Source organism: Pteropus medius, unplaced genomic scaffold (genome assembly GCF_902729225.1).
Source record: "Pteropus medius unplaced genomic scaffold, Ma_sr-lr_union100, whole genome shotgun sequence".
NCBI lineage: Eukaryota > Metazoa > Chordata > Mammalia > Chiroptera > Pteropodidae > Pteropus > Pteropus medius.
The window spans coordinates 163,121-185,140 of NW_024349568.1; the positions used below are offsets into that span (position 1 = coordinate 163,121).

The 22,020-nt window shown below is 37.9% G+C and overlaps 1 protein-coding gene across 1 annotated transcript; it reads left to right on the forward strand.

Annotated features, from left to right (window-relative positions):
• Nucleotides 1-3,258: 3,258 nt before the first annotated feature.
• LOC120618998 (olfactory receptor-like protein OLF4) lies at nucleotides 3,259-4,171 on the forward strand. The gene is made up of 2 exons (XM_039883131.1): nucleotides 3,259-3,688; nucleotides 3,974-4,171. Exons 1-2 carry the CDS (start codon nucleotides 3,341-3,343, stop codon nucleotides 4,169-4,171), a joined length of 546 nt encoding a protein of 181 aa, XP_039739065.1. The 5' UTR covers nucleotides 3,259-3,340.
• Nucleotides 4,172-22,020: the final 17,849 nt, after the last annotated feature.

Below are 22,020 nucleotides of genomic sequence, written 5' to 3' on the forward strand. Positions count from 1 at the left end.
GCACCTGACTCTCTGTGGGCTCTTCATTCTTGTTGCTTTTCCCTCATTGGCAAGAAGTGGTCCTGTAATTTATTGCAGTATTTATTGCAGTGGATTCTAGAGTTTTTTTTATTTTGTCCCAAAGAGGACATTCTTTTTTTTTGCTTGTAGACCGGCGCGCACACTTTGGTAATGCACAACAACCACCTGGCCTTTACACACACCGCACTTTACACACACACAGGACTGACCAAGAGAACCATGAAATGATTATATATGTACTCTATGTATGATGCACTCATATTTTTCTTATGACATCTTGATTCTATTCTAGTTAATTCTTACAAACCATAGTCTTCCACTCTACTGGGTCCTGATATAGCATATGGAAAACATTCCTCTGCCATGTCCTCCACACCTAGGTCAGATTTGCCTCCTTCTCTTTCTTCTCTCATCATCAACAATTTCTGGGAGAACGTTCTCTCATCCCTCCACGGAATGTTTATTTATTCAGCTACTGTTCCCAACTCAGCTAAGTCTGCTGGGAGGGTGGCGATGTGTATAACATGTTGCATGCCTCACCACACTCACTGTGGAAGGGAGAAAAGACATGGAACTAAATAAAAATTATGCTATGGGTATCCTAATATGTAATTAACTTGATGAGAAAGTATCCTTTTCCTGTGATAAAGCTCAGAAAAAGAAAAGGCTCATGAAGGAGAGGAAGCAGGCAATCTGAAAGAGGACATGGAGTTTAGAGGATGGAGAGGGGGTGAAAATGTCTCACGTGGTAACACCAAGCAGGGAGAAGCATGTGTATAAAGGCTCTGAGCCTTGTAGCTGTGGTGCCAGGTGAAGCTGGGAGTCAAGTTCAATGTTTGGGAGATTAGTGTGAGCACGGGCAGGGCTCTGTGTGGGTGAAACAGGTGAAAAGGTCATGAGACTTGAGCCTTGTGTTTGAAACTACAAAATTTGATTTCTATTTCCATTGAGGAGTCACTGGGATGGAGTTTAATGCAGGAGTTTTATGAATAGTTTTCAATATACAGAGATCTCCATGAGTCAATGTGATTATCTGTCTAGAGGGTTTCCAGCCTGTAAAACATGAGAGGGATGAAAAAATAATATGGCTGTGCAACTGGGACACCTAGAGTTGGAGAAGCAATGGAGATAGTAGATGCAGAAAAAAATAATCAGCCTCATCTCATCACAGAGGTAACCATTTATTTACCAACAGAAATAAATGATTAACTTTGCAAAGCATTTTACATATATTGTTCAATCCTGTCACCATTCTGAATTGGTATCACTGTCTGCACTATTTGGGTGAGGATATTAGCACTTAGAATGTCCTGCTGTATCTCCTCATTCAAAAAACTAAGAGGTGATAGATTTCAGAATCAAAACGGGGTTTTTTGATTCCCAAGGTTTTGCACTTAATGTTATTAACTAAAGTCTCATTTCAGCTTTAAAAATCCTTGCTTTTTTTTCTATACATTGTATATTTCCTTTTGTAAATAGTAGGTTTATTCTTTGCAAATCTTCTAGCAAGGTGTTTGATCTGTAAGAGGTCCTGATGCCATGAAGGCATTGCTCTTTTTGTTTTGAGTAAATTGTTATTTGCTGCTTTATTGATTATTCTGGGCATAAGGCAAAACTGCGCTTGACATGTCACCATAACCAAGGATGCTTTCTCTTTATCACAATCTCTTAGGGACCACCAGAGATTATTAGATCTGTCTCTGTCTCTGTCTCTGTAACTGTATGTCTTTCTGTCTCTTTTTCATCTTTTTATCTCTTTGTTTATTTAACTGCTTTTTAATGTACAAGGCAGAAAATAGTTATATGAAAATGGAGCCCCATTTTTACATGTCCATTTGGGGGTTTATCAAGGGACTTTGGAACTATTTCTATAACTTATAGGGGCAAGGTGACCTGATATTGTCTTGCCTTGTATTATTTCTTTCCTCTTTATTGTGTCTGGGGGTGAGTAGAATCTGGTATTAACATGACCCCAGAAGGACATAGTGTATGTCTGTGGATGTTGAGTATATGTGGTTTGTGGACCATGAGCACTTCTCCACTTCTTGGGGCAGGGGTACCTAGCTCATATACTGTGTTCTTTAAAATATTGGTATAGAATGTCAATCAACAGATTGAAAAAAAGAAGGCATCGCTTCTCCTTACAGGATCCCTTGCAAAGATAATAAAGTTTAAGGAACAATATATGATTGAGGGATCCCTGTGTCTTGAAGTTTCATCTGTAGCAGACAGGCCAGCTCATTCCTCCACATTCTCTCACATCATCACTATCATCTCACTCTAGTTCATTCCCCTCACCATCCCTATTCTTTTTGAGCCTTGATTACTTGAGGCAAGTGCCAACCTCAGGATCTTTGCACTGGCTCTTTCCCACGCAGCCTACATACTTTCTCAAAATCTTCCTGTCTTTCCTATGTCTTCCTTGAGGTCTCTGTTCAAAGAGCACCATGTTTTCAAGTCTTTCTCAATTACATTAAAAATAACATGCACATCTACATTCTTTTATACCTACTCTCTATTTTTTCAGAGCACATGAAGCATCTAACATTGTGCATGATTTTTCGCTACCTTATATTCTTTCTCTGTCTTTGGATTGTAGGGACTTCTGTTTTTCAGCACCCTGCTCCCCTTGACAAGAGAAAGGTGAAGACTCAGCACATATTTCTCAATGAGTGTGGTATGACATCATTTCCTCAGGGATAAACGTATGAAGAAAGGAGACCAATAGTTGTAGCATAAGCTGGATTTTATATGTCTAAGGAGGACTTTGCATGTCGAAAATGAAATAGAACTAGGACTAGTGTACCCATCAGGTGCATCATGAAAGAGGTCAAAGCTCAAAGCCAAGAATAACAAAGAAAAGTACCACAGGAAAAGTGAGAGAGGGCCAGCCTCATCCACTAAGTGCCATATAAAAACAAGGTGGTCAAATAAACATGAAATAGGTGCAGGAATCACAGAAATTACATGCGAAAGAATTTCTCATTAAACCTGTATAAAAATGACTTATTCGGCAAATTGCTGATAGTAGTACAGGAATTTCTCTTTAGAGATGTCAGGGAAGATTGTTTAAAGGGGATCAGATGTCTACAAATCCACATATGCATCATATATACATTTTCCTGCAAAATACAAATTGTAGCATTTCAAGATGCTAGTAAAGGCCATGTTTGTTAATTAATTACGTAAATTTTTATTTCCCAGTCATAACCACCAACACATGGTACCAGAAAATTATTCACGGATCACAGAATTTCTTCTCGTGGGATTTTCTGAGGAACCAGAACTGCAACCTTTCATATTTGGGCTTTTCCTCTCCATGTACCTGATCACCATGGTTGGAAACCTGCTCATCACCCTGGCCGTCACCTCACACTCCCACCTCCACACGCCCATGTATTTCTTCCTCTCCAACCTGTCCTTTGTGGACATCTGTTTCACCTCTACCACTGTCCCCAAAATGCTGGTGAACATCCAGACACAGAGCCAAGTCATAACCTATGGAGGCTGCATCACACAGCTGTACTTTTTCATATTCTTTGGAGTGTTGGACAACTTCCTATGGACCGTGATGGCTTATGACCGCTTTGTGGCCATCTGTCACCCCCTGCACTACACGCTCATCATGAATCCCCGGCTCTGTGGACTGCTGCTTCTGGTGTCCTGGATCATGAGTGCCCTCTATTCCTTGTTACAAAGCTTAATGGTGTTGCGACTGTCTTTCTGTACAGTCTTGAAAATCCCCCACTTTTTCTGTGAACTCAATCAGGTGATTAAACTTGCCTGTTCTGACACTTTTCTTAATAACTTAATGATGTATTTTTCAGTTGGACTGTTGGCTGGTATTCCCCTTACTGGGATTCTTTACTCTTACTCCAAGATAGTTTCTTGCATTCGTGGAATGTCATCAGCTCAGGGAAAGTATAAAGCATTTTCTACCTGTGTGTCTCACCTCTCTGTTGTCTTCTTATTTTATTGTACAGTCATAGGAGTGTATTTCAGCTCTGCTTCTCCCCACAGCACGCACTCAAGTACAGTAGCCTCAGTGATGTACACGGTGGTCACACCCATGCTGAACCCCTTCATCTACAGTCTCAGGAACAAAGACATAAAGGGGGCTTTGAAAAGATTCTGCGGGGTGGAAGCTTAAAACGGACAACTATTTTGGAGCTGAAGAACTCCCCATGATTGGTGGGCTAAACTCCTTGAAGCCAGAAAATATGGAAATAGAATGTTTCTCTTTTATTTTTGCTGGAATATCTATTTACTTAATTCATCTTCTCTATACAATGTAAGCAATTCAGTTTATCATGCTTTCTCCTCTAATATATGGACATTTTCTTCCCTTGTACATTTTCCCAGGCTTAAAAAGTGTTACCCAAATTTGAACCAAAAATATTTGGAAAATCTTAATTATTTTGTGAATTTATATGGATTCTTAAGAAAAATTTCTTCTCAAATGGTCATATCATCTCAAGAATTTTATTTTGTGTTACTGAAAGAATATTCATGTGTTCTATTACTCACATATAACAAACTATGCTTGTTGACTAAGTTTGTTAACATGATGTTTTCAAAACCAAAAACAAAACCCTGGACTATGATTTCACTTTGGGTCTGTCATTCTATTTTATTTCATTCCCTTAACTCCTCTTACTGATAATGCTGTTTTCTTTTTAATTGAACTTCTGCTATTTTACTGTTACTGAATTCAATGTCTACAATGCCTATCATTGTCCCTAAAAAAGATTGATTATCAAATATGCATCTCCAGGTAGAATTGTGAGGAAAATGGAAATTTGATAAAAAGATACGCCTAATATACTCTTTAGAAAGACTTGACCTTAAATAAAAGGAAGCATTATTCAGTTGATTAGTATGCAAAATATTTCTTTTTCATGCTATAATCTACTACTGAAGTATAGAAGATAAATTCCATGTGTTTTTACTGAGGTGAGGAATGGTTGTCATATTTATGTTTTATTACTAAATTACCTTCCTGTTTGTCCTCTACAATTTCAGTCCTGCCTACAAATATGATTCCTATAAACAAATATCTCCACTTTTTAATTTTGTCATAACCACTACATGGATAGTGAATGGATAATATCAATATCATCCCTTTCATACTTCCTCATATGCAGGAATCGCTTCCATCTTCATGACATGAATGTGACTCACAGGAGAGCTTGAATTCCTGCCCTGTCATATGATTCAGTGTCAGCAGGGTTTCTGCTAAGATGCATGTCCTTCTGACCTTGTGGTTATCCGAAAGCAATCCTCAATAGAGCCAATTGTTAATCAAGTTATTCAAAATAAACTTGAATAACAAAATGGTCATAGATGCTACGTCCAAATATCACAACATATGCCAAAAATTAAAAAGAACAGCCTATTATAACTGCCTTTAGTTTGATTGCCTTGATTATTGTATCAGTTAGTTAACGCTGTAAAACAAACTGTCCTAAATTCTATGGCTTATAACAAATGAGATTATATGATGGGAATTGTTTTGATCTCTGGTCAGATATTCATGAGGCTGCATCAGCTGGGGTCTCTACACTTTATGTCTATAGCTCATCCATGATGTTGTGGGAGGCTGTAATGCACTCCTGTCTTGAACCAATTTATGACAGTTTATTTATATATGTAGTATAATCTTCTAGTTTATAGAAAAATGAGTTTGCCAAAAGTGATTTGCCATAAATTAATGTCAATGATTTTATTTCATATGAAACACTTTTCTTTCTACCAAATAATATTTCTCCCTCTTCCATTAAAGTGTGACACAAGCAACCTGTGCTCTACATCTGACCTTAAACCATGAATCACTAGATTATTTCCTGTAAGTTATTTTATTGGAGTATAATTACATGCAATATATTGCACACATTTAAAGTGTACAACTTGGCAATGACGTCAGAAACATGGCAGAGTGAGAGACATCCATGTATCACTCCCCTTGAAACAACATCTAAAACTCAACAAAAAACACCCAAACTGCACACCAGCACATCTGAGCGTTGGATTTGCAAAGAAGTGCTATCACAGGTCAGAACCCTGGGAGTCAGGGAGTAGACTGGGAGAAACAAAGACACTGCCTCTCGCAGCCAGAACTCCCCGTAGGAGGAGGGGGAAGGAGAGAAGGTGCCGCAAGTTCCCTGAACAGACCAGCCTGGGAGAGTTGTTAGCTTCATGTGGCCAGCGGCATTGCCCAGGCATCAGGGCAGAAAGCAGGGAAGTGGGTATGGCAGAGAAGAGGGGTGGCAGAGAAACATCATTTGATTATTAACAACTGTGTTTGAAAATGGGAGGCTGTATCGCAGCCTCCATCCCCCAACTCAGAGGGCCTCTCCCCCATATCTTCTGAGATCTAACACCATGGAGCCCCAGAAAATCTGAGCAAACACTAATGAAACTGTCACTGTCATTGACAGGAATTGAGACTGAGGGTAGCGAGCATGATTAAATATCTACAAGAAAATAAAAAAGGCATTATTAAGACTTTATAAAAGCAGAAATCCAAAAAAAAGGGGGGGGGGCCTTCTTTGCAATAGGCTAAAGAAAGAACTTTATATAATAAATCTTCTTTCTGGACAAAAAAGCAGAAAATACTTCCATTAATGCCCAGGAGAAGAAATAGTCCATTAAACACCATGAACAATCAAGGTGACAAGGCATCCCAGAAAGAAAGAGAAAAATCTCTAGCAAATAAGATCACAGACATAAAAATATGTGACTTAAATGACAGATAATTCAGAATAGTACTTCTGAACAAAACTCAATGAGATCCAAAACAATTCATATCAATAATTTCAGGAATTGAAAACACAACTAGATTAGCAGAATGAGTTCTTCAGCAAGGACATCGAAACTCTCAAAAAGAACCAAATAGAACTTCTGTAGAAGTAAAAAATGAAAGAAGTAAAAAATGAAATAGCAAGCTTGAGAAATAGAGATGACTAAGTGGAGGAAAGGATCAGTGACATCAAAGACAGAAATCTAGAAATAAATCAGAAAGAGGAAGAGAGAAACCAAAGAATGAAAAATAATGAAAGAGAAATACAAGAACTATCTGATACCATCAGGAGAGGAAACATAAGAATAATGGGTATTATTGAAGGTGAAGAAAAGGAGCAGGAATTTGAGAGCATTTCAGACAAATAGTTGATGAGAATTTTCCAAATCTAAGGAATGAGCTAGGCTTAGAATTCAAGAAGTCAACAAAACACCCAATTATCTCAACCCAAAAAGACCTACACAAAGACACATCAAGATGGCTTCATCCCAGGGGCACAGGGATAGTTCAACATATGCAAATCGATTAATGTGATACACCACATAAACACATTTAAAAATGAGAATTATATGATCACATCAAAAGATGCAGAAAAAGCCTTCGACAAGATACAGAATCTATTTATGATCAAAACACTTAACAAAATCGGTAGAGAAGGAAAGTATCTTAACATAATAAAGGCCATATATAACAAACCCTCAGCCAACATTATACTTAACAGTGAAAAACTTAAAACCTTCCCTCTAAGATCGGGAACAAGGCAAGGCTGCCCACTATTGCCACTGTTAATCAGTATAACATTAGAGGTCCTAGCAAGTGCAATCAGACAAGAGAAAGATATAAAAGCATCTAAATAAGAAATGAAGAAGTCAAACTGTCACTATTCATGGATGACATGATTCTCTATATAGAAAACCTTACAGACTCCACAAGAACACTCCTAGAAACAATAAGCAAATACAATAAAGTCTCTGGATTCAAAATCAACATTAAAAAAATCCATAGCGTTTCTTTACTCTAATAAGGAAGCATCAGAAATAGAAGTGGAAAAAATAATTCTTTTTGCAATTGCAAAAAAAGAATAAAATACCTAAGAATAAATCTAACGAAACATGTAAAAGACCTATATAATAAAAACTACAAAACCCTATTAAAAGAAATCAAAGAAGATACAAAGAAATGAAAAGACATATAAATGTGTGACTTAATAGTTCTTGGATTGGGAGAATCAACATAGGTAAAATGACCATATTACCTAAAGCATTATACAGATTTAATGCAATCCCCACCAAAATCCCTTTGGCATTTTTTTTTTAAAGAAATAGAACAAAAAATGATAAGATTTGTATGGAAGCACAAAAGATCTCGAATCACCAAAGCTATCCTGAGAAAAAAGAACGAGGCTGGAGGCATCACTCTGCCTGACTTCAAATTATAATACAAAGAGACAATAATCAAAACAGCATGGCATTTACAGAAAAACAGACACAGAGACCAGTGGAACAGGATCAAGAGTCCAGAAGTAAACCCATATGGGCAAATGATTTAAAAAAAAAAAAAAGCCAAAAACGTACAGTGGAGAAAAAAGCCTTTTCAAAAAAAGGTGCTGGGAACACTGGAAAGGCACCTGCAAAAGAATGAAGCTAGACTGTTGTCTATCACCACACATCAAAATTAACTCAAAATGGATTAAGGACCTGAATATAAGACCTGAAACATTAAAATGCATAGAAGAAAACATAGGAACTAAACTCAAGGAACTTGGACTTAAAAAGGATTTTATGAATTTGACCTCAAAGGCGTGGGAAGTAAAAGCTAAAATAAATGAATGGGACTACATCAAACTAAAGAGCGTCTGCTCAGCAAAAGATACCGTTAACAAGGTAAAGAGACAACCATCCGAATGGGAAATATATTTGCAAGCAATGCCTCCGATAAGGGCCTAATATCCAAAATATACAAAGAATTCATACCACTCAACAACAACAACAAAAAACAGTCCAATCAAAAAATGAGCAGATGACCTGAACAGACAATTATCCCTAAGGATATATAAATATCCAACGCATATATGAAAAGATGCTCAACTTCGCTAGCTATTAGAGAAATGTAAATCAAAACCACAATGAAATACTATCTCACACCTGTTAGAAGAGCTATAATCAACAGGACAAGTAATAATAAATGTTTCAGCTGTACATTTTAACAGTAAGGCATATATATATTTACAGTGTGTGTTCACCTCCCACAGTTAGATTTCCTTCTGTCACCACATATTTGACCCCTTTTATCCATCTACCTTCTCCTCATTCCTCCCCCCACACCCTCTGATAACACTAGTCTATCGTCCATGTCCATGAGTCTCTGTTTGTCCTGTTTGTTTGTTGCTTTTGGGTTTATATACCACATATAAGTGATATTATGTGGTTTTCAACTTTTTCTGTCTGGCTCATTTCCCTTAGCATGATTATCTTGAGGTCCATCTTTTTTGAGGTGTTTTCAAGTCTTTTAGGCAAATACCCAGTAGAAGGATTGCTGGATCATATGGTGGATCAATTCTCAGCTTTTCGAGGAATCTCCATACTGTTTTCCATAGTGGCTGTATCAATTTGCAGTCCCATCAGCAGTGTATGAGGGTTCCTTTTTCTCTGCATCCTCTCTCAACACTTATAATGGCCAATCTTATCATAAAGGCAGCTGATTAGCCAACCTATTCCATCTGCCACCTTAATCTTTCCTTGTAAGAAAAAATAACACATTATTAATTTCTAGGGATTACAATGTGCTTATCTTTTAGAGGCTCTTATTCTGCCTATTATAATTTTTTTTAATCAGTAGTATATTATATGGTCTTTCGGGGTCAGAATCTTTAGGAAATGTTTGTTTCTGTTTATTCCAGAGGCCCAGAGGGAAATCATGTTGTGCTTAGAGGTTGGAATAACAGCAGGGAGATGCCTGATGAGCATGGAAAGAGAGAGATGAGAGAGACAGACAGACAGACAGACAGACAGGTAATGCCTCATCTGTGCATTCCTTAGCTTATACAGCATTGGAGGACAGGATGTGGTTGTTGCTTTTGGCTCCTAAGCTATCTCGGAACTGATGCTTCACTCCTTCCTGCGGTCTTGTCTCAGGACAGACCTTTGGACTCCATATTCAAACATCCAGGGAGGAACTCAGATCCCACATAGAGACCTCACTGCCAGAGACCCCATCCAGGTGAGTCTGACAACCCAGCTGGTACAACAGGAGAGGGTCAGAGAGGATGGAACCTGAGAACTCTTACCTGAGTCACATGAGAGCCCATCAGCCTGGCCCAGAGACAAGTGATCTCTGTTTGCATTCTTGGTTAACTGACTAGTTTATAATTAATATATGTTTGTGTTAATAACTATGTGGCTTTTTGAATCTACTCTACAGATACCATTGTTGACAATTAAGTGAAGAGAATGGGAGTCCAGTTGGGTGACGCTATAGAATGAGTGAGATGTGTAAAATGGTTGCAGTAAAATGAAAACACATCTGAGGAGTTTTGCTGGTTGAGGCAGGGAGTAAGAAGTAGAGTGCCAGGTGTGAAGGATGATATAGTGAAATGAAAGTGTTTGTATTAAATTTCCAAGATGGGCTGTATTTGAATACTTTTTTTATTCATTGAAAAGTTCCAGATGAGTGGAGGTAGAAATTACCTTGCAACGTGAGACACACATTACAGTATCTTCTCTCATGCTGGATAGTCACATAAAAAATAATTATGTGATAAGTCTAAAATGAATACTAAATAGGTTGAACTATTTCATTACTGGCGAGGCTGCCTATATTTTGGAGTTTGTTACCTTTTAAATTTCTCTGTTGGAACAATTAGGAGGAATTTTTATCTCACACTCAGCCTTTTCCCCCAGCGGTCATTATCTTCCATGTTTTTAATGAGAAATTTGTCATGCACTTGAGGACTATAAATTGAGAACTGACCAATGCCCCGGCAAAGAGTAACAAGTTTTTAGAGTTCAGTGACAGAGAAATTAATGTCACTATGTGTTCCTTCTCATAATGCCACAAAGGAATCATGTTTATATTTATGCAATGAAGACTTCGCTGTACCAGCTATGGGGTGGAATATCTCAAACTTGATTTAAAATTTTCCTACTTCATTTTGGTTTGCAACATGAAATTACTTTATCCAAGGGACACTAATGAATGAATAGAGAGGCTTCAACTCAGTTCCCTTAAACAAATATTTTTTAAGAAATGTTTGTTTTAAAGTTACGTTGCTGCTGTAAAATATACCTACACTTGTTATTTAAAACAAACAAATACATGCTCTTACAGTTCTGGGTGTCAGAATCTTAAATGCATCTCATGGGCTAATATTAAGATGTCTGTAGGACAGATTTCCTTCTGCAGGCTCAGGGGAGAATCTGTTTCCTTTCCAATTCCAGTTTGTATTGCCAGCCATCTGCATTCCTTGGCTCATGGACATTCTTTCTTCTTCAAAGCTAGCAGTGTAGCTATTTCACCTTGTCTCCTCTCCTGCTTCTAGAGAAGTATTGTGGCTACCTTAGTTCCACCTGGATGATCCTAGCTCATCTTCTATCTTAAAGTCACCTGATTAGCATCCCTGTTCCATCGCTACCCTAATCCTCCCTGCTATAAAAATATATTCGAAAGCACTAGGGATAGACTGTGAACATCTTTTGGAGCTTTTTAAATTGCCCACTACAAAGTCTTTTTCAAGAGTGTATGATTATGTGTCACTCAAGCACCCTTACGTAAAAGAAACAAACAGAACTACCACAGCCTCTGGAATTTCTTCAAAATTACATGCGAGACGATATTTAGTTCAGAAGACCTAAAACTACCTACACTTGACTCTAACACGGGACCTCAGCTTTGCTACCTAGAGAGTAGTCCATAGACCAGGACCTGAAGCATCAATACCACCTGGGAGCTTGTTAGAAATGCAGAGGCTCTGGGCCTCACAGGACCTGCTGAATCAGATTCTATGTTTGAACTAAAATCCTGGGTGTCTCATACACACATTGAAGTTGGAGAAGTACTGGTCTAGACTAGTTTTTCTCACCTTTAGCCATCAATATATGGGGAAGAATAATAACTTACGAGTGTGCTCTTCTGTGGATTGTTTGTGTTTAGTAGTATCCCTACAGACCTTGCCAGATACCCCCGGGTCAAAGTCATTTCTGATTAAGAACTATTGCCTAGAAGCAACCTAAAAATATTATGCTCAAGGCTCAATAGATACTCTGATATTAACTTAGAGCACATTGCTACCCCTTTCTGCTCTACCCCAGGGCCTTTGCATTGGCCATGTCCACTGCAGGGTACATACCCTTGTAACCTTGCATCTCCCTCCTCTTTTTTCAGGATCTCTGTTCAAATGTCATCTTGTTTGCAAATCTTGCCTAAAAACCCATAAAAAATACAATGCCCTAGTCACTTTCTCCTTTAGACTTGCTTTCCCCCTCTTCGTATTACCTGTCACCATCTGAGATGTTATATATTTTTATCATTTTCTCCTACATTCTTTCCTCACCATTGAATTGTAGGGACTTTTGTGCTTCAGCATCTATACACGCAGCCAAGACAGTGTCTAAAACGTTGTCAACAATTAATATTCCTGAAATACATGAAGATTTTCTCATTAACACTGTAGAATACATGAACCTGTAGGAAATAAAGCAGAATGAGACTAAAAATCCTAATTTGAGATGGCACAGGAAACTTCCAACGGGGACCAGATTTATATAAAACATATTGAAATTAATTTCTTGACTGCAAAATATAAACTCTAGCATTGGAGCTATGTGGTTAATACCAGTTTGTATGAAAATTATTCATGTTATTTTCCTCTTCCTTGTAAATCATCTTCACTTCATGGAACCAAGGAATCTTACAAGAGATTCAGAATTTCTTCTTCTGGGACCTTCAGAGGAACCAGAACTGCAGCTCTTCATATTTGGGCTCTTCCTCTCCATGTATTTGAACACTGTGTTTGGAAACATGCTCATCATCCTGGCCATCAGCTCAGACTCCCAACTCCACACACCCATGTACTTCTTCCTCTCAAACCTGCCCTTGACAGATATCTGTTTCACCTCCACCATTGTCCCAAAGATGTTGGTGAATGTCCTGACACAGAGCAGAGTCGTAACCTATGTAGGGAGCATAAAAATGTACATTTTCCTACTCTTTGCAATGTTGGATATCTTCCTCCTGACCATGATGGCCTATGACTGCTTTGTGGCCATCTATCACCCCCTGTTCTACATAGTCATCATGAACCCCCAGCTCTGTGGACTGCTGCTTCTGGTGTCCTAAATCATGAATGCCCTGTATTCCTTGTTGCAAAGCTTAATGGTGTTGAGGCTGTCCTGTAAAGACTTGGAAATCCCCCACATTTTCTGTGAACTCAATCAGATGATTCAACTTGCCTGTTCTGAAAACTTTCTTAATAACATGCTGATGCATTTTGTAACTGTTCTGCTGAGTGGTCGTCCCCTGACTGGAATCTTTTACTCATACTGTAAGATCGTTTCCTGCATATGTGGAATGGCATCAGCTCAGGGGAAGTTTAAAGCAAGTACCTGTGAATCTCACTTCTCAGTTGTTGCCTTATTTTATTGCATGAGCCTAGGAGTGTACCTCAGCTCTGCTGCAACCCACAGCTCACATTCGAGTACAGTAGCCTCAGTGATGTCCACCGTGGTCACACCCATGTTGAACCCCTTTATCTATAATCTGAGGAACAAAATTGTAAAGGCAGCTTTGAATAAATTTATTGGGATGGCCAATACACAAGGGATAATTGTCTGGGCCTCAAGATATTCCCATGACTGAATAGCCGAAAGTTTGGAGTCAGTGACTATGGAAGTAGAATATACCTCTTCTGTTTATTTACTGGAATTGCTACTTATTTGAATTCACCTTCTCTATACAATGTAAGTAATTTAGTTTTATCTTACATTCTGCTCTAATATTTAGATCTTTTTCCACTCTAACTCATTTTCCCACTCTCACAGTTTTCCTCAAATTTGAACGAAAAGTATTTAGAAATTTTCATTTATTTCTTGGGGCCATTTGGATTTCTTAAAAAAAAATCTTTCTCCAAAGACACATAAGATTTTTCTATTGTGTTATCGAGTAAATATTCATGAGTTGTATTACTCACATGTAGCGAACTATACCTATTAACGAAGTCCATTAAGATGATGCTTTTCACCTTAGCTCTATCATTTTGTTCTCTTTTATTCCCTTAACTGCTCTTACTGATGATGTAGATTTAATATTCTGCTGTTTTTAACTGGACTTCTGCTTTTATTCTCTTATTCAGCTTGGTGTTTACAATGCCTACCATAGTTTCTGGTAAAAACTGATTATCAAATATATATCTCCAGGTAGAGTCCACAAGGAAAGGCGAATTTGATAAATAGATTCACTTGATATTCTCTTTGGGAAAAATTGACCTTAAATATGAGGAAGTATTACTCAGCTGATTGCTATGCAAAATATTTCTTTTTCATATTATAATCTACCCCTGAAGTATAGAAGATTCCACATGTGAGGGTTTGTTTTCATTGAGATGAAGAACAGTTAGTGTGATTTAAGTTTTATTACTCTTTTACCTTCCTGTATTTCCTTGAACACTTAATTTCTGCCTATAAAGGTGACTCCTCTATTGCTTTAAACTAATTATCCCCCCTCTTCTACATTTTGTCATTTCTACAAAAGAATGTTGAATGCACCATGTCGATATCAACTATTTTATACCTATACATGTACAAGAATCTCTTCCACCTTTGTGATCAGAAGATGACTCAAAAAAGACATTGAATACTGCACTGTCATGTGATTTAGGATCACCAGTTTTTCTGCTAAACATGCAGGTCCTTACAACCTCTCTTAGTTACCTGGGAGGTACACTTAGTAAAGTCACTTGTTAATCCAGTTATCCAAAATAAACTTCAATAACAGAATGATCATAAATACTGTCTCCAACTATCAGAACATAAGCCAAAAAAAAAAGAGAGAGAGAAATAGGAGAATATTATATTTGTCTTCACTTTTGGGTGCCTTGATTATTGTATCAGTTAGCTAATGCTGCATAACAAACTGTCCTAAATGTTATGTTTTACATAATGCATTTATAAATGGGATTATATGATTGGAGTTGTTTTTTTTCTATTTTTATTTTTTTAAGTTTATTAGGGTAACATTGGTTAATATAATATATAATTTTCAGGTGCACTTTAGAATTTGACATCTATATATTCTATTGTGTGATTACCACGCAGAGTCCAGTTTCCTTTGGCTACCATATATTTGATCCCTTTTACCCATCCTCCAATCTCCCTATATTTGACCCCCTTTACCCTGTCTACCTCTTCCCTTCTCTCCCACTCCCTAACCTCTTATCATCCTTGTGCCTCTTGGATGAAGCCCGCTTGATATTGGTGTATAATCTTTTTAATATGTTGCTGTATTCGGTTCACTAGTATCTTATTTAGGATTTTTGGATGTTCATGAGAGATATTGGTCTGTAGTTTTCTTTTTGTGTGTAACCCTTACCAGGTGTTGGTATCAGAGTAATATTGGCCTCATAGAATGAGTTGGGAAGCATTGTCTCTTCTTCAATTTCCCCAAAGAGTTTGAGGAGAAAAGGTATTATATCTTCTTTGAAAGTTGGTAGAATTCACTGGTGAAGTCATCTGGTCCTGGACTTTTACTTTTTGGTAGATTTTTGATGATTATTTCCATACTGCTGATCAGTCTATTTAGATTTTCCAGTTCTTCTTGATTCAGTCTAGGAAGATTGTATATTTCTAAGTATTGGTCCATTTCTTCTAGGTTATTAAATTTGGTGTTATATACTTTTTCATAATATTTTTGTATGATCCTTTGTATCTCTGCGATGTCAGTCATAATTTCCCCTCTTTCATTCCTGATTTTGTTTATTTGTGTCCTTTCTCTTTTTTCTTTAGTTGTCTAGCCAGGGATTTGCCAATTTTATTAACCTTCTCAAAGAAACAACTCTTCATTGCATTTATTTTTTGTATTTTTTGTTTTCAATTTCATTTATTTCTGCTCTAATTTTGATTATTTCTTTCCTTTTGCAGACTTTAGACTTCATTTTTTCTTCCTTTTCTAGTTTTTTAAGATCAAGTGTTAGGTTGTTTATTTGGGCTTGTTCTTATTTTTGGAGGTAGGCCTGTAATGATATTAACTTTTCTCTTATGACTATTTTTACCATGTCCCTAAAGTTTTGATATTTTGTACTATCATTATCATTCATTTTTATGTATCTCTTGATCTCTTTTTATTTCTTCTCTGACCCACTTATTCTTCAGTAGGATGTTGTTTAATCTCCACGTATTTGTGGTTCTTCCTGATTTCTTTTTACAGTTGATCTCTAGTTTCAAAGCATTATGATCAGAGAATATGGTTGGTATGATTTCAACCCTCTTATATTTCTTGAGGCTTTCTCTGTGTTCCAGTATGTGGTCGATCTTGAGAATGTACCATGCACTAGAGAAGAATGTATAAGCAGCTGTTTTGGGATGGAAGGCTCTGTAAATGTCAATTATGTGCAGTTGGTCTAATTTGTCATTTAAGGATGTTATTTCCTTATTGCCTTTCTTCGGATGATCTGTCCATATCCGACAGTGGGGTATTTAGGTCCCCTACTACGATAGTATTTTAGTCTGTTTCTCCCTTTAGTTCTGTTAGTAATTACTTTATATATTTCAGAGCTCCCTGATTGGGCTCATAGATATTAATAAGTGTTATGTATTTTTGGTTAATAATTCCCTTTATCATTATAATGTGTTCCTCGCTAATTTTCTTCACCTTTTTCTATTTTGAAGTCTATTTTGTCTGATATAGTACCACTACTCCCACTTTTCTTGAATGCCATTTGCCTGAAATATCATTTTCACCCTTTCACTTTGAGTCTATATTTGTCTTTGGAGCTGAGATGTGTCTCCTGAAGGCAGCATATGGTTGAGTTTTGTTTTTTGATCGATTCTGCAACTCTGTGCATTTTTATTGGTGAGTTCAGTCCATTTACATTTAGGGTGATTATTGAAATATGAGCAAAATATGAGCTATTCTTATAGCCATTTTATCTTTTGCTTTCTGGTAGCTTGATGTTTCCATTGCTTCCTTGCCCTTATGTTTCTGTTTTCTTTATGTTGTTTGGCTTTTGTGGATTTTCTCTCTGGTTCTTCTTGTTTTATGTTATATACTTCAGTTCTGAATCTTTGATGTGTGGTTACCATTATGGAGATGTAAAGGATAGTTACATATATACAGTCGTCCATTTTCTTCTGCACTTGTCTTATATTCATTCCCCTTTGCATCCTGTCTATGTCACTGATTTTTGATAATTTTGATTCAATGTGTCTTGGTGAAGGCCTTTTTGGGTTGAGATAATTGGGTGTTCTGTTGACTTCTTGAATTCCAAGTTCCAGCTCATTCCTTAGATTCGGGGAATTCTCATCCACTATTTGTTGAAAGTGCTCTCTTGTCCCTACTCCTTTTCCTTGCCGTCAGTAATGCCCATTATTCTTATGTTTCCTCTCCTGATGGAATCAGCTAGTTCTTGAATTTCTCTATCATTATTTTTCATTCTTCGATTTCTCTCTTCTTCCTTCTGATTTATTTCTAGATCTCTGTCTTCAATATCACTGATCCTTTCCTCCATTTGGTCGACTCTATTTCCCAAGCTTGCTATTTCATTTTTCAGCTCTTGCAGTGTGTTCTTCATCTTCAGAAGTCCTCTTTGGTTCCTTTTGAGGGTTTCAGTCTCCTTGCTCTGCTTATCTAGTTGTTTTTTCACTTCCTGAAATTGTTGATTTGAGTTGTTTTGGATCTCATTGAGTTTTTTCAGAAGTACCTGAAATTCTCTATTATTTAAGTCACATATTTCTATGTCTGTAAGCTCATTTGCTGGAGATTTTTCTCTTTCTTTCTGAGATGCCTTCTCTCTTTGGTTGTTCATGGACTATTTCTCTGCCTGGGCATTAATGGAAGTGTATTCGGCTGTTTTTCCAGAAAGAAGATTCATTATATAAAGGTCTCTCTTTAGCCGGTTGCAGAGACAGCACTTTTCTTTTGGCTTCCAGTACGTGGCATCTAAGCCTCTTGGATCCCTGCTTTATATAAAGCCTAAGTGTATTTTTCATTTTCTTGTAGATATTTAATCACACTTGTTACTCTCAGTTTCAGTCCCTGTCAGTGTTAGCAACAGTTTCAGTAGAATTTGCTCAGATTCCCCTGGGGCTCTGCGGTGTTAGGTCTTGGAGGGTATGTGGGAGGGGCCCTCTGGTTTGGGAGTTGGGGGTTGCAGCTCAGGCTCAGTTTTGCAATCATGACTGGTAAAAATCAACTGTTGTTTCTCTGTAGTCCCATCCCGCTTCTCTGTTTTCTGCCCTGATGACTGGGCCCTGCTTCCAGGTGTTAGAAGTTCTGGCACTTCCAGGCAGGCTGATCAAGGATGTCGTAGTACCTCTGCTTGTAAATGGTAGAAGTAGCCGCAAGCCAGGATAGTTGTACCCTAAAATGAGACAAAGAATAGAGAGTAACATTTGTTATTATGTCCCCAGGACCCAAACAATAATGAGTTGGCCACTGTACAAACACCTTTTTCTTGCATGCAATTGTTTTGTCAATTACAATTGACATTTCAATATTATTTTATATTACTTTTAGGTGTAAAGCATAAAGGTTAGAGATTTACATAACTTATAAAGTGATGTCCCTTATAAGTCTAGTGCCCAACTGGCACCATACAACATTTCCAAATATTTCTGATAAAGGTTGGAAAAATCTTTGTGAAGTCAGGAAAAAGGACAAAGAGAAAAACAGTCTATATAATTTTCAACTAAAAAATAGTATTGACTAGTTGTTTCATCACCAAAAGAATTTATCTGTGAAAGAGAAAGTTTTGCAACCCAGAGAATGCAGATATGGCAAGCTACATGCACCCTCTGGCTTATGTGCCAAGGTGGAGGGATAGTTACAGAAGAAAAAAGGATGTTAAAGAAAGGGGAAGTTAGAACTATAGAGTTTTAATATAAAAATAGATATCTTCCGACAGGGTTCTCACGTGTAATGTTCTCACGAATATGCTGCATACAAGAAATTTTATAAGCCTTAGCTCCTCCTACTGACCTTCCTGACTAATTATGTTTGCTTACAGCTGAGTCCATCTTTATCACTCCCCCATTTTCATAGAGATTTTTCTCTGAAAGCACTGTTGATCAACAGTCAAGTTTTTCAACTCAGCAGCCTTTTTGTCCCTCTGTCAGGAAGGACCTCTTCTGGATGCCATCTCTTACATCACAGGGAAGGTGCGTCAATCGAGTATAGCTCATGTCCAGGGTCAACAGGCAACAGGTGCAAAACTTAACAAAAAGAAAAATTCAAAACAGAAATAGAACAGCATAACAACCTAGTCCAGATGATGGATTTAAACCAGGGGCTCAAACCTGTAGATAATGAAACAAAGATCATTATTCTCTTAGATAGATCAAAGTTCTTGGTGACAGATTCAAGAATGAGAAAAGTTCTCTCCTTTTCACAAGAGCTTAGAAAACATAAAAAAGGGGGTTGTTTCTTCCAAGGAAAAGAGAAAAATGAAGTAAGAATCGATAGTAAGAAAAGAGTTGTACAAGCCTGACTCAATCATTTTGACTATTTGTTTCCTTCCGAGGTCAGCCACTTTAATTTTTGGACAGCTTTTGTTTCAGGACATCAGACAGTATGCAAGTCCAGTCCAGGTTTGGAGCTTTCTTTAGTTGTGACACATGCACCCCAGAGTTTAGGGGCACAGGGGTCAGTCAACAGTGCCTGGTAAGGGCCCTTCATGCACACTAGAGGAAATCTTTTTTGAGGTGGCTTTTCCAGTAAACAAAATCTCCAGGTTATTGAGTATGGATTTTGAGTTTTTCACCTCGTTGGAGTGTACTGTGAAAAGACTGTCCTATCAAAGCAAGACTATTTTCAATAAAAGCAATTAACCTTTATGATATTGAAGCATGTCTCCTTTTACCAACTGTGGATTAAAAGAAGCAGGAGCCAAATGCATGGGGCGTCCTGTAATTATCTCATTAAATGAAAGCTTATGAGCCCCCAAAGAGGTAGAACTGAGATTTTTAAAAGACGAGCAGCAGTATTTTTTGCCAAGGTATTTGAGGAGTTTCTACTAATTTTGCCACTTGAATCTGAATAATGCCATTAGTATATCCAACCAAACCTGGACACTGAGGACAGTGAGCACAGTGAAAATGTCATAGAATGGGCCCAACAGCACAGACTTGTTAGAGCAGCTTACCAGTGAAGTGGATCCTCCATCATTGTGCAGCTGGAGAGGAGTTTCCCAAGTGGGAGTGATCTTCTCTAGCAGGTCTTCAGCACTAGAGAGGCTTTAGCTTGTCTGCAAGGAAAAGCTTCCATCCAGCGAGAAAACGTACATATGACTAAAACATATTTGTGTCCATGAGATGGGAGAAGCTGTATAAAATCCATTGGCCAAACCTCAGATGGTCATTTAGGCAATTTAAACCATCCAGGGGGAGTGTGAACAGGCTTCCTTGAGTTGTACTTTGGACAAGTGGGACACTAACGGTAGGCACTTTGTGGCCTTGTTAATATCCCCGCCACCAAGGGGTTACAATGGCTTAACCAGTGCAGTACTTACTATTGTCATTTTTTAAGTACGAACCATCTGTAAACCATGAGAAATCAGCTCTACCTAGAGGAGTCTCCTGCAAATCATCAAGAGGAGTCGTGAATGAGGTCAGTTTCAAACATGCATGGGGTGCTTAATCAGTTTCAGAAAGGAGAAGAGTATCTGGATTAAGGTTATTACAACGTAAAAGTTATATGGGAAGAGGTTAACAAATGGATTTCACAGGAAGTAAGGCAACTAACTGAGATGTTTAGACGGCTGATGAGAAGGCTGAGAGCATATGAAATGCTTAAACTCATGGAATTCTTTTTCCAGTGTCTTGGCTCTTGGCAATAATGGCAAAAGTTTGGAGTTTTTTGGTTTCACATAGGGCCTCTATCTGCTAAGTGTGAAAATTAAAAATTTTGGCCACCTTACTTATGATGGTTCATCTAGAGGATGGCAGGTCGAATGGCCATATTCAGGGCGGCCACACTTTCCCATTTTATCCTGGTTATCTTAACTAGGAGGGAAAGATCTCTTTTCAGCCTATTAATAAACAAAGAATTAAAAGATACCCAAATAGTAGCAACACCTGGAAAGCTGACATTTCCTCAAAAACGACCTGAAGTCTATTATAATAGTTATGAACAGATTAGTCAGACTTTTGTGAGCAAGTGTGAATTTTGCTCCAATCAGCAGGCTTTACAAAAGCCTTGGAAATTTCTTGGTGTAAGTTTCGAGCAAGTTCTCTAGCTTCTTCCCCCAAATTGAAGGATTGCTCTTCTAAGTCCCTTTGGGAATGTTCGCATCTGGCAGTTCTCATCCAGCATCGAGCCTGGCCTTCACCAATGAATACATGAAGTAGCTGATATAAACCAGAGAACCCAGCCTGATAGGCCTGAACGATAATACCAGATTCCTCAGCAAACTTGTGCAGATCCTCAGGTACCTTAGGGAATTCCTGTACAATGGCTCCAAACTCAGCTTTAATTAAGAAGACATATGAAACTTGGAGTATGTTAAGATCCCCATGACATTAATCTAAAATGGGAAAGTACTGGTAAGTTCAGAGGAAGGAAAGAACGAGAGGATTCAAGGGAAAATGGCACCAGAGGCAGAATTGAAGGTAAGGAAGGCGGGAGTGGAGGCAAAATGGCGTCGAAGGTGGAGCGTGAGGCAAAGGGGTTGGAGAGATGCACTTGGGCAAGATGGAGAAGCCTGAGGCAAAGTCTGCGTAGAAGAAGAGGGTGGACCTGAAGGTGGATCCTGAGACGATGGAGGAGAGGGGGAAGGGCAGGACAGCGCTGCAGAGGGACAACACGTGGCTTCAGACACCATTGTCTTTCTTTAAAATTTCAGTAGCCTCTGTTAATTTTAAGACTATTTCAGAAAAAGACAACCTCAGATTCTCGATCTCGCTTGGAAGCCTCAAAATACCATTCAGAATAGGCATTCCACTCAGTTTTTATCTATTTTAATGCTCTTATTGTCCAATACAGTTTTAAGAAAATAAAGT